Genomic DNA, 17,713 nt, shown 5'->3' with positions numbered 1-17,713 from the left:
TCTGAGCAAAAATTAAAGGAAAAAATGGGAAATCAGGGAGACTAGTTTGGAGGCTGCTGCAATAATCTAGGTGTGGGCTGAAAATTTGGAAGTGAAGTAGGGATGGAAAATTTTGAAAAGGAGCAGGAGCTGGTACAAAAGAAAAAAAAAACTGAAAGAAATTGTTAAATGAGTGGGAACGTGGAGTGGGAGACATGAAAATGCCAAAGCAGAGCCAAGGTTAGCACTCTTGTGGAATTTACTCTTACTTCTTCTTCTGCCATCACTTCCATCTCTGCCATGTTTATAACCACCTCTCAGAATGCAAGTGCGCCCTCCATCTTAAGTAAATGAAAGGCATAAAAGGAAAGAACAGTGAGAATTCAGGAGCAGCAGGCATGGATCTGGAAATAGACCTCCCCCACCCTCATACCCACATCTGACTCCAGCCCACCAGTATGAGTTTCTAGGAGAATTCATAAAGGCTTTTAGTTCATTTTGTGTCCACATAAATTTGGACAGTAAGGCACTATTTTCATGCAGTACATGTGCTAAATTTATCTTTCTTTTTATGAGATCAATTTAAGTTACCAGATAAATGTGCTGAAGATGAAATCTAGTATTTCTGTTAGAGAAAAAAGGGAAAGGAATTGAGGAATTCTTTCTACAATGTCTATCTTGTTAGAGAGTATGGAGTCTTCCCATACGATGGAAAAGAAGGTTATCTGGACAGGAATTTACAAAGAAAAGAATTCCAATTAAAACCACTTTCAAAAGTTCAATGATATATCCAAATGAGAATACATTTTGCCCCACTGTAGATATGGGTAGGAGGGGTTATCCTCATGTAGGTGAAATATAGAACTTCTAAAGAAGCAGCAGCAGTTCACATTTGCAAAAAGTTTAAAGAAGAACACACAGAAAAGTGGGAGGCTTAAACCCTGATGTTATTTTTGACCTGTTATTCTCTTTTGCTTCCTCATCATCCATCTGATAAAAAACCTTATTGAATCGATGTCAGAAATACTTTTCACATCTAACTTCTTTATGATCCCACTTCTACTAGTTAAAGCTGGCTTTTATTTCCTATTTTTTTGGTTAATTTAATAGCAATCCAGTATGTCTACTTACATCCAATTTTCCCTGCTTGTCTTCATCCTCAACAGTCCTTCTCTAATGTTCTGTGATTCTACCACCTACGCGGAAGTGCTAGAACTTCGGAGTAGATGACAGTGTTATCTTGGAGTTCAAGCTACGTAAAATATGTAGTTCTAAAAATAACTAGATATGGGGCCGGGCGCGGTGGCTCACACCTGTAATCCCAGCACTTTGGGAGGCCAAGACGGGTGGATCACAAGGTCAGGAGATCGAGACCACCCTAACACGGTGAAACCCCATCTCTACTAAAAATACAAAAAAAAAAAAAAAAAAAAAAATAGCCGGGCGTGGTGGCGGGCGCCTGTTGTCCCAGCTACTCGGGAGTCTGAGGCAGGAGAATGGCGTGAACCCAGGAGGTGGAGCTTGCAGTGAGCCGAGATGGCGCCACTGCACTCCAGCCTGGGCGACAGAGCGAGACTCCACCTCAAAAACAAACAAAAACAAACAAAACTAGATATGACATTTCAATTTAGAAAAACAGATTTTAAAATATTCTAGTAAAAAATAGTTGTGAAACAATTGGTAGAAATATGCCAGGGGAACACAGCTAAAGGATATGTATTGCTCTACCACAAAGCTCTAATCATGATGTTATGTTCAACAATACTAATAACTTGAAGATGCAAAAGTCATACTTGTAAAATATAGGGATTACATAAAGCTGGGAAAGATATAAAGCATGTTAAATAACAGAGTCAGTCTTTAGCAGGAGGTTGATATACTAAAACACTGAACATAGAACAAATATGGAATATTAAAGGGACAATTGTAATTCCAAGGCTAGCATTTAGTTTACAGAATCAATTGGATAAAAATAAATACTTGAAGGTTTAATAAATGGCTCATGGGCAGAGGGTCTGGCAGACACAGGTGTGATATGGTGGTATAAAAATTTAATGTGATCTTTGGCTACATTAATACAAGTAAAGTGCACATGAAGAGAAAAATATTTTACTATTTTCTGCTTTGATAACACCACATCAGTGGGCAATAATCTTCAGATTGGGGCATATATTGGGAAGAAGAATGACAAATTAGAAATTGTATGAATATGACAGCTGGGATGATGAGGGGGTTTGAAAACCTGTGGAATGCTTCGAGATACATCACTGAGAGAAAGCGTCATGCCTCTTTATTTTCTGTATTTCTGATGTTTTGATATCTGGGGCCTTGCTAACCCTGGAGAGATTGCTGCTCTCGGGCTAGCCAGTTCCTAGAGATAGCAAACACCACCCTGAGAGCACTCTCAGATGTCAATCAAGCAATTCAGAACTCCTATCCTTGACTGCTTCCTTTATCAGACTCTCATATGTTGAGCAACTATCTCCTTCATCTAATCACCCCACAGCAAAGTATCAGATGACTAAAGACAGCTCTTACATCTCAGAACACACTGAAATTATTCAAAGTAGGCAATCCTGAGCCTGCTTACCCTGTCTTGCCTTACCTTTCCTGCAGAAACCACAATAATACTCTTGCCCACATTTTCCCCTTGCTCCCTCTGCCTCCTGAGCAACCCTGGTGCCTCCCCTTGTGGCCCTGCATCCATGGCACACCCTCTTTCTTGGGAACTGTGAATAACAAACTAATCTTTTCAATGGCAGTCATCTCCTGGTCTATTGGACTCACCATACCTGAATAATAACAAAACATACATTATAATACAGTAATGATAGAATCTTAAGAGCTAGAAGAAACATTTACTTTTATTTTTATTTAACGAACATTGAGTACCATTCTCTATACATATCTTATCTAGATTAGAAGAAGTCTACTTCTTAAATCTATATTACTTCCATACCTTTCCTTATAAATATACTGATTCTAGTCCCTTCTAAATCTTAAGACTCATTATCTTCTGGAATGATACTAAAAATATCTACCAACCAGCATGCCGTGCCACTGAGCAATCAGAACTGCTGCCAGCTAGACAGCTGGAGCTCGGTGCTGGAGACTCTTTCTGGGCCAGGCCCCTTTAGTTCCTGAGAAATGGGGAGATTTGGGACACCTTGGGGAAGCATCCGATGTGGTAATGGGATAGGGGTAAAGTATTGTCACATTTCAATATTGTAATAACTGGCATAGCCATACCAGTACTTTTGGTTGAACAGTAGCCCTGATAATATATCCCTTAGTCTTCTTTTTTATCTCTTGCCTTCTTTAATTTCCTTTAGCTATTCATTTTATGAAGTAAATTATAGACTTCATCATATTGGTCATTTTGCTCTGAACAACGGCCAGTGTCTTTCTTAAACTGCGCTGCTTGGATTACTCTAAAGCGGCCTACCAGCTGAGTGGACTCTGCGACCTAACTGGAATTCTCTATTTCTATTAGGACGCCTAGAATTATAATTTGTGCTCAGTATCAGTAAAATGAAAATCTCATATGCCTTTTTATTAAGTGCATCACTGAAATAAAAGTGATAGTACTCATTCATTCTCTAGCTGGCAAGCAAACTAATTAAAAGATCATTCCTTAAGCCAGCAAGTCTTTCAATATATTTTAAATTACATTTGGATACTATAATCTTTATTTCCATATTGGAAAAGTTAACATGCTCACTAATCTAAAAAGTTTTATAATTGACAATAGACATTCCAGCTAATGTAAATTAACAGGTTCTGCTGCACTTTGAAAAGAAAGGCAAAAAGGACACCATTTAAAAGAATGATGATAATGCAATTAGAAGTTCAATCTTCAGTAAGATTTTATGTTACCATGAACATCGTTCTACTACTACTAACTTTAATAGTATTGTCTATAAAGGCATTAAATATCATCTATTATTGGCAAAGAGTTCTATGATAGAAATATCTATTAACTATTTTATCATTAAAAATGTAACAACCACCATTTTCCAAAATTTAGATACAGTTCTTCAGTTGAGAGTATATACTATTGAAGACTTTTTTGAGGTTAAAATAGAACACTATTTTACCTTTCTAATGATACGTTATTCTATTTTAAAAACTGTAGAGTCAATATTTTAAATTTTGTGGTAGGTCATTATTAGTGATACATTTAATCTTTGTCTCAGAATTTGTACCTTTCAAAAAAAAAAAAAAATCCCCTGTTGAAATTTCAGTTTAACCCGTGAATTAGCCTATATTTGGTAACTAAAATTTTTTTCCAATCAACCTCTAAAGCTGCATTTCCTGATGGGTGTAATCATCAAATGCAAGTTTGCTTAAAGGATTTACTTGACCTTTCATAATAAACTATTAGAGCTTTCAAAGACAAATTAAAATAGACATCAAATTTGTGTCCACATTGTGGAAAAGGATAATAGGTAAGATGTATTTGTTAAAAGTCAATGAAAATAGCAGATGTTTGGCTGTAAATGATGATAACAAAGGCCGAAACCCAAAAGTTTTAGATCAGAGTCTCAGATTCTCCTAGCTGGAAAGGTACTTTAAATGTCCTCTAACCCAATTACCCATTTGAGTATTGCATCCATCACCTCCATTTTTGTTTGAACATCTATTTGCTCCCAAGACAGCCCACTGCTTCTTTGCATGTTCTTTCATTTTCTTCATTGGGAAATACCCACACTCATTTTAAAATCAAGAGCCTCCAAGCTGATGGAGAAGAGCAGGATATAATTCGATTTAGAAATGCAATATTAGCACAGGTTAAACATTAGATTGTTCCATCTAGTGAGGTGAAGTAGGATTTTCTCCAGAGTACTTTTCACTGAGTTAAAGTGGATTCTGTAGCTATATATGATAAGTGATATTTGGTCAAGTGGAAATTTCCTCAGATTTAGTTTTTTGTCTTCCCCACCCTTTTGGCCCCCTCCAACATTTTAGAGACTCTGCCTATATTAGGGAACTTCAGAAGATCTGAGGGAAAAGTTGCCCTGTGAGTTCCACCTCAAGTTCTCCATTCCCTTTGTATTACCAGCATAACCAGACATTCCCTTGGATTACCAGCAGAAAAGAAATCTTGATTCACACCTGTGAATTGGGTTGGGAGACTAGGGAGGAAGCCTGGGGGGGCACAATTTATGCAGCACTAGAAGACTTAACACTGCAATTTATGCAACATTAAGATTTCTGGTCTTAATTGTACTGCTAGTGAGTTTTATAATCATGAATAAATCACTGCATTGCTCTGATTCTCAGTTGCTTCATCTATAATGGGAGAATAAATAGACCTACAATTCAGGGTTAATTTAAGAAAATAATAAAAATATGTTAAAATTGGAAACCCTTGATCTGTTCTTATTATATCTTTAAAGTCAGCAACAATGCAGTTTTGTAACCCTAACGCCTAATGGAAAGTAAAAGAGTTAACACATACTTAGAAATTGGGTTAAATTCACATTAAACAAATGTCATCCCAATACAAAGTAAACTTTTAAACTTAAGGATTTTTGTCCCTCTTACCTGTCTGTCCAAACACCTCAGGAGCCTAGGCAAAAATTAAAGATGGCAATTTTATGATACTAGATATAATGATAAAAACAACAGCTGCCATCTATTGAGTGTTACATGCTAATTGCTGTTCCCAAATGCTTTTTATATATATATGCTCTTTCATGTTGTTATGGCTGGGGAGGGACTGGTTCTGGATTCAGTCTTTTTTCATATCTATCCTCTCACAACAAAATGAAATCCACTTGTCCTGGATTTGATTAAACACTAAATAATTTATTTGGTCTTATTTCTGGAGATCTATTACAACTACTCTCTACTGCTTCAAAAACAATAATGTGAATTGCCAACATGTAGTTCGGAATGACTCTTCTAAGAAATCTGCTTTGCTTGACATTTAAGTTAGGTGGTTAAGAATTACCAGATACTGTTTTTGAATTATTCTTTTATTCATGATGCTTTTTAGTTGGGAATTCTGAAAAATGCATATAACTCCTGTGGATGCTTGTTCTAGCATATGTATTAAGTATATTCTTAGAATATGTACTTCCAAACATCTGAAAATGTTTTAAACATAAACATAATATTGGCATTCATTGATTCATTCCCGTAATAATAGAACACCTATTGTTCTAGATACTACTAGTTTCAGCAGATATAGCAGTGAATGACATGTCTTTTATCGAAGCTGCTTTGGTACATTATTTTTGGAAAGCTATCAAAACAACAACAACAGCAACAACCATTTCACTCCTCACTTCTCAGTATCTTATCTTTTACTGGTGCTTTACTTTACTGTATTTGTGTATTTTCTTCTCTCACAAATCCCATTCTCTTTTTCTCAACAGATTTAGAAATAAACCACAAAGTAATTTTTTCTCCACATAATTTATTACTGATGAACGTTGCCAGTATCAGCAATCTAGATTTCTGGAAATGACAGAATTAATGTTTGCTCTATTGAGATATGAGTTTCAGGACTTTCTAATACAAATTCTGGCACTGTCTTACCAATTTTACATGCTGTTTATTATGTCCATTTATATTTTTTAGGAAAAAAGATGACTCTCCTTCTCACAGGAGTTTTCATATACCATCAAAACATTTTCACAGTATCAGCGTGGAGGAGCACTATTCTTGCTTTCTTGACAAAATATCAATATGTGGCAAAGGTGCACCTGAAGCTATTTGTATATTTGGTGGAGTAGATTGAAGCTAAAAGACAAATATGGGCTCCTGATGCCACCATAAAGTATTTGGTCTTACATATCCTCAAGAAAAAGAAATATAGTGTATAAATTCTAACCTCGTCTTATATATGTTTGAGTAAGGTGCTGTGAGAACCAACTAAAACGTCTTAGCTCTAGCAATTGGTGTAGAAAACCATTCTACACCTCGGTACTCTCTCTGATCACAAGCACATTTTTCTTCATAATGTGCTTATTTAAACTTTTACTATAAATTTCCCTGTCCTGAATATAAACCCTTCAGTATTACATGGTGCACCTTGCTTCAGCTAAGCAAATGTTCCATCCATACAACATATATGTTTGCAATGCTTTTAACTGTTTAGATTGAGTCTTTATTACCTCATGCAGTCATTATGGTCTCCTACCTGCTCTTTTCTCTCAACCTCATTTCATGCCAGTTCATCCTGATACCCAAGAATTATTCTTATTTCAGGATGTATGTAAAATCTCATTTCCAGAAGAACCCATCTTGGGCTACTCCCGGTGATACTTACTTCTTTGAACGGTGGGTTTTCTGTCTGTGAGGTTTGGCATTAGATCATGAAAAACGGCCGGGCGCGGTGGCTCAAGCCTGTAATCCCAGCACTTTGGGAGGCCGAGACGGGCGGATCACAAGGTCAGGAGATCGAGACCATCCTGGCGAACACAGTGAAACCCTGTCTCTACCAAAAAAATACAAAAAACTAGCCGGGCGAGGTGGCGGGCGCCTGTAGTCCCAGCTCCTTGGGAGGCTGAGGCAGGAGAATGGCGTAAACCCGGGAGGCGGAGCTTGCAGTGAGCTGAGATCCAGCCACAGCACTCCAGCCTGGGCCACAGAGCGAGACTCCGTCTCAACAAATAAATAAATAAATAGATCATGAAAAAATATTTTATTTTGTTGGGCAATTGTTTAACGTGCATATTTCTGCCTTCCCAGTGCAGCAGGAAACTCCTTCTGGACAGGAGCCATGTCTTAGGAGCTCTAACCATAACGTCATCATAAATTTTGTATCTTGTGAAGTCCCTCTTAAATTAGATCCTTCAAAACATTAAGTATAGTGGTAAGCACTCAATACAAACTCAAGAGCCACATACTGAAAGGTGGCAATACCAAAATCTTCTAAATGATCATATGAAAAAGTTACTTAAAAGCGCCGCTATGCCATAATATAATAACCTTTTCATTTCTCCAATCAGTGTACACTACTTCAATGCAACAGTCAAAGTGAATTACTTACTAAGGCAAATTTTTTGTTGAGAATCATCTGCTCCACCAAAGATGACTCGTTGTGGAAGAGGTGGGGCTGCATATGGCTCCACATGTGAGGAAACCACCAGAACTCATCCACAGACCCCAACAGACAGTCATCCCCTTCATCTTCCTCTTCAGTTCCTTTAGGGGGGAAAAAGATTATCCAATTAATTCCAGTTATGCAGATCTATGATCAATCAATCAATCAATCTACCTATCTAATCTATTCTCATATATGTATTTAGAAGACATCATTTATTCTGTTTTATGTGTAAGGCTTTAAACTCAAATGTATCAAAGGAAAATCTGTTAGAAAATAATCAGAGACCATGTAAAACTCTTAAACGTTATTAAATATGAGACATGGATTTGAAATCACTGCAAGATGAAAATATATAACCATTCCCAAGGATATTAGAACTCTTAACTTTCAGGATTTTTGTGCAATTGGTAGTCTGGAGACAATGGGGGATAAGTAGGAAATGTAATTGAGGAAATATGAGTAAGGAATGTGTGTCACAGCCTCAGAAGTAGCAGGTCATTGTGACATGGGCTGCATATACAACAAAGTAATTCTTTTATTCAGGTTCCTCCTTAGGTCTGGGAAGAAGCTACTTAGTATTTGGTGAAAACTGATGCATAAGAAAGAGAAAAGAAGGAAATGTGGAAATTGTTATTGGGAAAATTAGAGAAAACTGAAGGATAAACAAGAAGAAAGGGTGAAAGTGATGGACAGAAGTTGCGAAGTGGTGAAATCATAGTCACCACTATCAAAACAATCCAAGCTGCTCCTTGGTGGTACTCATGTTCCATATGCTTGTCCTTTCTCTTAAGTTGTTGGAAGAAGATTTTCCATCACGAAACTCCTATTTCCTTAAGTGTCAGCCCTGTTGTTGTTTCTTGGAGGTTTCATACTTGAACTCATTTTATTTCCTCCCATTTTCCTTGGCCTGCAGTTCAGTTGACTGCGGGAAATTTCACTGTTCTTTTAACTTATTTGAAGGGGCTGAGTCCTTTTTATACTTCCCCAGGCATAGCTTCTTTACTATAGCATAAAATAAGAACAGCGTAAGGTGCTTACTACTGTCCTGGAATATCATAAGATAATACTAGTCATTATACAATTATGCAGCCACACTTGAATTTTAGCCACAACATTGAATCCAATAAGCTCCCAGAGTAGTGGGTTCTTCCTATGATGTCCTTTCTGTGTGGAGAAAAATCTCCTCCCATATTTTCAATGGAAGCTCTGATATGATTTGTTTTATTAGAGCCCTACAGGCTAAAGATGGAGAATGGACTGCTGCCAGTCATTCTAAACCCAGACCCTCTTAACATTGTTCATTCAACTTCTCAAGAGAAGGGAGGCAGAGTCTATTGGCAGGAAAAGAATCAGGTGCTGTGATTTGGTGGGCATTGAAAACCTTTACTGGAGATGAAGGCATACTAAGAGGTTTCATGGTCATTCAAATTTATACAGGAGAAACAAAGATTGAGTGCTATAGAGTGAGTGGAATAGCATAATCCTTCAAGGACAGTCTTCAGTTTCACTTTCATATGCTTAAGTACTCTGCTGCTATGAAGGAACTTCCTCTCCACTACATACAAAGATTACATCTTTAAATCTAATGTTTTATTTTCTTTATTTTTTCTTCTTAATATACACTTATGTTACCATTGTATAGTAGAACGAGTATAGCCTTTGAAGTCAGAAAGCTTTAGTTTATTTGTAGGTTCCAACACATTTGAGTTGTGTGGCCAAGTCACATGATCTCTTTAATGTCTGTATTCACGTAGGTAAAAAGATGGACAGCAGTACCTATTTTATTTTTTGGGGGAGGTAGTGTCTACATAATTCTGGCAATATTGGGCAACTTATAATGCCCCTTTCTTTTCTTCCTGTATTTCCTACTTCAGTTCTTCTTGTGTTTCTTTGCATGTCTCCTTGAGTTTTTTTTCCTCGTTACAATACTACATGAAAGGAGGAGGTAATTTTCACATGTGCTATGTGGGAGAGGTGACATTATGTTCAAGAACTGACCAAGTCATTATATTAACTCATTGGCCTGATTAATGAATGAGTCACCAGCATTCTTGGAGCTTCTGAGCAGTTTTCTTATGGCTCAGGGAAATTTTATAGAGAGAAAGGCAAGAAAAATAGGAAGATGGATTCAGGGGTTTAGAAACTCTGATGATCCTAACCATGGCAGGTTCTTGGGTCCTTCTAAATTTGAGGTGATAAATAAGGTGACTTAGTAAAGAAGCATTTTGTAGGTGTGACTGGTGATCTTAAATACATGTTTTGCTTGACATAAGAATGATGTCATTTAGTTTCCCTGCATTTAAACATCTCTGCTTCTATCCAAGATACTCCCCTGTTGCTTAACATTTTGTAGTCTCCAGGACACTGTATTAGTGTCAGTTATTTGTTGCCATTTTATTTTCTCACACTGAGAGCAGGCAGAGTCTCTTGGAGTTTCCCAGAAATCAATTCATTCCTGATTTCCACATACCCTGCAATGTCAGTGAGCTGAGATTCCCTAGTTTATAAGAAGTCTCCTCTCCTACCGCTTTTAAGCTCTATTCCTTGTTGCCTATAATTCCCATCTTTTCTTGCAACTTTCCTGTTATCTTTCCTTTATTCATGCTTTTTTAGTTGGACTCTGCTGAAATATTATTTATCAGAACAGAGCAGCAGATCTCAGGGTTCTTTGAAAAGATAGCTCAGGCATTTGTTGTCCTTTCCTGAACATCATGGTGAAATCTGTGACTAAAATATTCATACATTTGAATCATGCAAGAGTTAGACAAATACTATCTGCCTTCTGACATATTTGTCTCAGTTCACATTAGGCATGATTTTATGTCTTCTCTTTATAGATTTGTCTTATCTGATTTCTTTTAATCCTACTTTGAGAATGTTTTACATTAGAATTACATTGAAAACAAATGTCTCTTGCTTATTACTTTCATAATTATGGGCTGGGCTTGGTGGCTCACGTCTGTAATCCTAGCACTTTGGGAGGCTGAGGCGGGTGGATCACAAGGTCTTAAGATCGAGACCATCCTGGCTAACATGGTGAAATCCCATCTCTACTAAAAATACAAAAAAAAAATTAGCCAGTCGTGGGGGTGGACACCTGTAGTCCCAGCCACTGGGGAGGCTGAGGCAGGAGAATGGCATTAACCTGGGAGGCGGAGCTTGCAGTGAGCTGATATGGCACCACTGCACTCCAGCCTAGACGACAGAGCGAGACTCTGTCTCGGAAAAAAAAAAAATTTTTTTTTTTGATTAAAAAGCAGTTGAAGTGTAATTAACTGTGGGTTAATTACATTTGGTTGGACTGTCATGGCCTCTTGCCAACTCTTTGCTTCCCCACTTTGCCCACCTTTGTTAGAACTGGAGGAAAAGAGAAGAACAAGAAGTCAAATTCTTCAATTTTAAGCGTCATTTCCTTTTTCTGGGAAGATGCAGATTATATTTATTTTATTTTATTTTCAACTTTTATTTTAGATTCAGTGGGGACATGCAGGTTTGTTACCTGGGCATATTGCATGATGCTGAGGTTTGGGGTATGAAAGATCCCGTCACTCAGATAATGAGAATAATACCCAACAGTTAGTTTTTCAACCTTTACTCTTCTCCTTCCCTCTCTGCTATTAGCCCCCAATGTCTACTGTTGCCATCTCTATGACTATGAGTACCAGTTGTTTAGTTCTCACTTATAAATGAGAACATGTGGTATTTGGTTTTCTGCTCTTGCATTGATTCACTTAGGATAATGGCCTCCAGCAGCATCCATGTTGCTGCAAAGGGTATGATTTCATTCCTTTTTTATGGTGGTGTGGTATTCCATGGAGTATATGTATCAGATTTTCTTCAGTCAATCCACCATTAGATTGGATGGACACATGGACACCTAGGTTTATTCCACATCTTTGCTACTGTGAATAGTGCTGTAGTGATCATGTGAGTGCATGTGTCTTTTTGGTATAATGATTTGCTTTCTTTGGATATATAATAATGTCCAATAATGGGATTGCTGGGTTGAATGTTAGTTCTAAGTTTTTTGAGAAACTTCCAAACTCCTTTCCACAGTGTTAAGTGCCATTTCTTAACTTGTCACAAAACTATGCTGAAGTCTTATAAAGTTATTGCAAACTATAATTTATTTTTAATATATTTATTTAAATAACTGGTCTCCACACTACTTTATCTGTAGTGTTTCCTATTCTGATATTATATTTAAAATCATCATTGATTGAGACTCTATGTTGTGTTGTTATGTCAAGCACTGTGTTGGGTACTTTACAACCATCATTTCACTTCATTCTCAAAACAACCTCATGAGGTGAGGGCCGCTGCCAACTTCATTTTACAAATAAGGGAATTGATATTTGGAGAGGTAAAGTAACTTGCTCCATGTCACTGAGAGGTTTGAGACGGAGCCTGAACTGAAATCCTGAGTTCTAACTCAGATTGAGCAACTCCAAATTCAGGGCCCTTAACTGTCATTTACTGGCTAAACGTGGAGTCTAGAAATAAGATCAGCATTTACTCATTCAGTATAACATTGCTTTTCCCGTTGTTAATTTCTTCTGTAATATAATTAGAATGTATAGTTACTATTGGATCTCAGTGATTTGGGGAAACATAAAAAGACTAACAAATCTATAAATAAGGAGAATCTTTTGTCATTCAGCTTCCCTAATCAAGGATGGGTTAAGACTATTTTTTGACGCTTCACTAGTATGTGACCTTGGGCCCCTTTAAGTTTCTATGTTCTTATCTAGAAAACAAGTTAACACATTTTTTAACTTCTAGGATTCAGTAGAAAAGTACATGAAAAATGCTTAACAGAGCACTAAAAGGGAACTATGATTTTTATTTTTTATCCCTTTATTTCTCACATAAATGCATATAACCTTCAAAAATTAAAATAAATCAAACAAGATAAAGCTCTCTTCTGACATAAAGTATTACTATTATGACAGTGCCACTTTTCTTTTTCCCTCCAAGACTGAGTAAAATGGATAGAATTTTTTATAGAAAAAGGAATAGCAATTTCCTCATTTAGAAAGGAAGACAATATAATTCAATTACATTTTATCCCATCTAAGTTTTGAAAGATCAAATATTAAATTTTACATCTGTTCCCTCTAAAAAAATGATTTAACTGGCCTTAGACAACCCTGGCTACAGTTTTGTGGAAACTCTCATATTATACACAAATAACAAGACCCTTTCAAACCTTGGCCTCTGTTTCCACCTGTGTTGTACTTTCTCTGACTTAGGGAGAGGATACTCTTATTATGAGCTGTGGGAAGTGCCCAAGTAAAGAAAGAGGACAAACCTTGCAGAGATGAGAAGGAATGACATGAATTGGCTAGCATCGTTCCCCAGTATTCAATGATGGGCAAAAAAATAATGGAGTTGTCAGGAGTGTTTTCTTGTATTTCTTGAGCAAATCTGGGCTGTCCTGGTTTTGCTGTGATGTCTCTTCCTACTATCCCCATTTCCCCCTAAACATACCACATATTTCACCTTAAGTTTGCCTGATGGTTTTTTATCCATATGATAATTTTCATTTATATAATAGGTGTCAAAGAATCTAAGACAATCATCCTGAAGTTAGGATATCCTAACTCAGAAGTTTAGGAAGAGGTTATGGGCAGTCTTCTGTTTCCTTAAGCTCTTGGGACTCTCCATTGTGAAAGTTAGTGATGCTATGAGTCTAACTTCGCTAGAAAGATGAACTAAACCTCTGCACATAAAGAGAAAGTTCTCACTTCACATATCTATTGCCAAGGTAGCAGAACTTTCCTATTAGGAAAAGATTTAAAATAGATGTCTAATTATGTTTTTATTTTTGAGGTTACAATAAGAACCAACTCACTGAATCGTAAAACAAAGTCAAACATAAATCATGAAGTTCCCAGTTGTTAATATTTAAAACAATCACAGAAAAAGTGTATTTTATGTATTGATCTAAGAAATTCAGGGGAATAAAAGCTTCAGAGCTTCTTATGTTAAAGTTATTCTTAAAACCTACACAGTTTTCAAATTGATAGGTGAAAGTTATATGTAGTTGTACGATTATACATATTGTATTCATTACACAATAGTACAACAGGAAAATACTATAGCCAAGTCTCATGGCTCTGTAGCTTCCATGGAAACAAATGGACATTCACTTGCTCTAGAAATACAATATTACTTCTATATAAAAATAAAATTACTATTTATGTTGTTTATGTGCATATGGAGATTATATTGATGTTAGTATACGGATAAAATTCTCAGCATGATATGTTTATTAAACCCTTGAAGGTATTCATCAAATACATACAAAGTAGGTCTTGCTCATATTATCAGATTAAAAGTTTGAAAAGTATTTGCAATTGTAGAAAACTGATAAACTTGTTTAAATATTATATCACTTTAAAAAATTACTTATGAGTTTATTCATTTATATCTAACACACATATATGTTATAAAATGCAAAGGTTCAGAAAAAAATTAGTAAAAACTCTTCTTTTCATCTTTCTTGTTTGATTCTCAAATTCTCTTCTTCACTGATATGGTTTGGCTCTGTGTCCCCACCCAAATCTCACCTTGAATTGTAATAATCTCCATGTGTCATGGGTGGGGCTGGGTGGAGATAATTGAATCATGGGGCCAGTTTCCCCCATATTGTTCTCATGATAGTGAATAAGAAGTCTCACGAGATTTGGTGGTTTTATAAATGGGAGTTACCCTGCACAAGCCCTCTTGCCTACTGCCATGTAAGACACCCCTTTGCTCTTCCTTCATCTTCTGCCATGATTGTGAGGCCTCCCCAGCCATGTGGAACTGTGAGTCCATTAAACCTCTTTCCTTTATAAATTACCCAGTCTCAGGTATGTGTTTATTAGCAGCATGAAAACTGACTAATACACTCATGGTTACCCATTCCTACCAGTTTATTATGAATTCTCTCACAGATATCCTATACCTGTATTACTAGCTCTTATATAAAAAATACTTAATTTTAGCATCATTCAGTTTATCATTTTTTTTTTAACGGTCAGCCTTTTCTATCTTATTTAAGAAATCTTGCATAGCACAAGTTACTTAACTACTCAGTAACTGAGTTTTCTAAGCTATAAGAGTTCTATACATAGAGTTGTACAGATTTCACCTTCTCTTTTATTTTTATATAAATGGGAACATATTCTAATCACTGTACTATGCCTTGATTTTTATATAGTTTTTATCTTCTCCTTTATTTTTATACAAATGGGAGCATGTTCTAATCACTGTACTGTACACTGATTTTTCAGTGTTTCTTGAGAGCTCTTTCTATATGGTTTACATTTAAAATTATCTCTTTTTAATGACTGCAGAACATTCCATTATATGAGTATACCAATACATGTAATCTGTTTTTTTAACTTCTAAAAATACAGGTTATTTCTTTCAGTTACAAAATTGTGTTCGGCTATCCTGAGGCAAGTCAAAATATCTTCACTCATTTTAATTATATTTGTGAAAAAAACTTTGTAATTATTCTCAATATTTAGAGTGATTTCTTTTCACATTTAATAGGGAAATCCAGAATGAGAGTCCACAGTTACATGGCCATATAATTTTTGATAATAATGACACAATGAAGCAGTGGGAAGGGATGGTCTTTACAATACTGGGTGCTAATTAGATTTTTTAAAAGAGACAGATTCTTGCTCTGTTGCTCAGACTGGACTGCAGTGGCATGAACATAGTTCATTGCAGCCTAGACCTCCTGAGCTCAAGTGATCCTCCCATCTCAGTCTCCCGAGTAGTTGGGACTACAGGCACATGTCACCATGTCTGGCTAACCAGTTAGATATTTTTATGAAAAAAGAAACTATATTGACCCGATCTGATATATACACAAAATCAATTCCAGATATATCACAGATTTATACATTGCCAGTCTTGGCAAAATAGTAAGACTTCTTCTCTACAAAAAACACAGGCAGTCATGGTGGCATGGGCCTGTAGTCCTAGCTACTCAAAAGACTGAGGTGGAGGATTTCTTAAGCCTAGGAGGTTGAGGCTGCAGTGAGTTGTGTTTGCACCACTGCACTCTACTCTGGGCAACAGAGCAAGACCCTGTCTCAAAAAGAAAAATAATATTCATGTTCTTGTGGTATGCAAAGATTTCTTAAATAAGATAGAAAAGGCTGACCATTAAAAAAAATGATAAATTGAACGACAGTAAAATTAAGTATTTTTGTTCATTAAAAGCGCCATAAGGAAAATTAAAAGACAGCCAGACAGCAGGATAAAGTACTTGGAACACGTGGAACTGTAAAAGAATTTCAAGGAAAGAATTTCTACAAATCTTTAAGTAAAAGCAGAAAACCCAGATATTCCTCAAGAGAGAATATCCAAATAGCTGGTCAAAATATGAAGAAAGATCATTCACTGCTCTTCAGAGAAATGTACTTTAAAACCCTAATATGATATCTCTACATGTCCACCAGAAAGGCTAAAATTAAAAAGACAAACAATATCAAATACTGGCAAGCATACAGAGCAACAGGAACTCATACTGTTGGGAATATAAACAGGTACAACCATTTTGAAAAACTGGCATTTTCTTCTAAAGCTAATTATAAGTGTGTCCATAACTAGCAATTCCATTCCTAGTTGATGATTAACAGAAAAGAATACTCAAATTCTTTAAAGGACAGGTATAAAAATGTTCATAACAGGGAGTTATGAATATTTCTATTCAGAAAAACTCAAAGTCTGGAAACATCCAACCATCTACAGCTGAATGGAATAGATAAGTACATTTTGTATGTTCAAACACTGGAATACTGTACAGCAAGGAAAAGTAAAGAATCATAACCTATAGACAATAATATCTCTGAAACAGAAATAACATTGTACAAAATGAGCTGGATACAGATGAATATTTACTGTGTGATTCCTTTTACATACCTCGCAAAGCCAAGCAAAACTAATTCATGATATTAGAAGTCAGGATCCTACTCTTCTTGGAGAGAAGCTAGTTATTGTGAGGGGCACAAGAAGTGGAGATTTTGGACGTGTTCTCTTTCTTGTTCTGCCTGTTGTTTACACAGCTGTGTACACTTTGAAAATTCACTGAATATCACATTTACTATTTATGTACTTTTATATATGTAAATTATAATTCAATAAAAATGAAAGGCCATCAGACAGTTCCATAAACTTTCAAACCATTAATATTCTACAAAAATTATAAAATAACATGTTAAATGGAATTGAATGATAAAATGCTGGGGAGGAACATAGGGAATGTAGGAAGGTGTGGACAGGAGAAGTGTTCAATTTTAAACAGTGATCAGAGAGGTCTTAATGAGAACAGTTAATCCCTTTTTCTTACCTGTGTGGTAAAATTTCCCTGAAAATCCCAGGTTGAATGTAAAATTTGTGATTTGTGCACGCAAAAGATTCTGAGTATCAAGCAGGGCCTGAAATATATAATTTTTAAAATGTATCAGATAATGAATGGCATCAAAAAGTTTCCAAAAGATATATCCTTTTTGCATTCAGAGGATAAAACCGGTCCTTATACATGCGAGAATTAAATAATGGAAAATAGTCTCTTTAGCACTTTAAAACTAGTGAGATACTTTTGAGTTTACATGAAACACATACATCTATTTATCCTTTAGCTTGCAATAAATCAGCAAAAAGTGTCAG

At 36.1% G+C, this 17,713-nt stretch overlaps 1 protein-coding gene across 2 annotated transcripts in view; it reads right to left on the bottom strand.

Annotated features, from left to right (window-relative positions):
• The window catches only part of NDST3 (N-deacetylase and N-sulfotransferase 3), a 210,814-nt gene that overhangs the window by 126,563 nt on the left and 66,538 nt on the right, over nucleotides 1–17,713 (bottom strand). For both annotated transcript variants that reach the window (NM_001266899.1, XM_015138957.3), the window contains 2 exon segments: nucleotides 7,982–8,136; nucleotides 17,394–17,481. In NM_001266899.1, coding sequence (NP_001253828.1) covers nucleotides 7,982–8,136; nucleotides 17,394–17,481 — 243 coding nt within the window.

The sequence above is a fragment of the Macaca mulatta genome, chromosome 5 (assembly GCF_049350105.2).
Source record: "Macaca mulatta isolate MMU2019108-1 chromosome 5, T2T-MMU8v2.0, whole genome shotgun sequence".
In the NCBI taxonomy this organism is placed as follows: Eukaryota; Metazoa; Chordata; class Mammalia; order Primates; family Cercopithecidae; genus Macaca; species Macaca mulatta.
The sequence above is the reverse complement of the archived record's forward strand: the minus strand, read 5'-3'. Positions and strand labels throughout refer to the sequence as shown.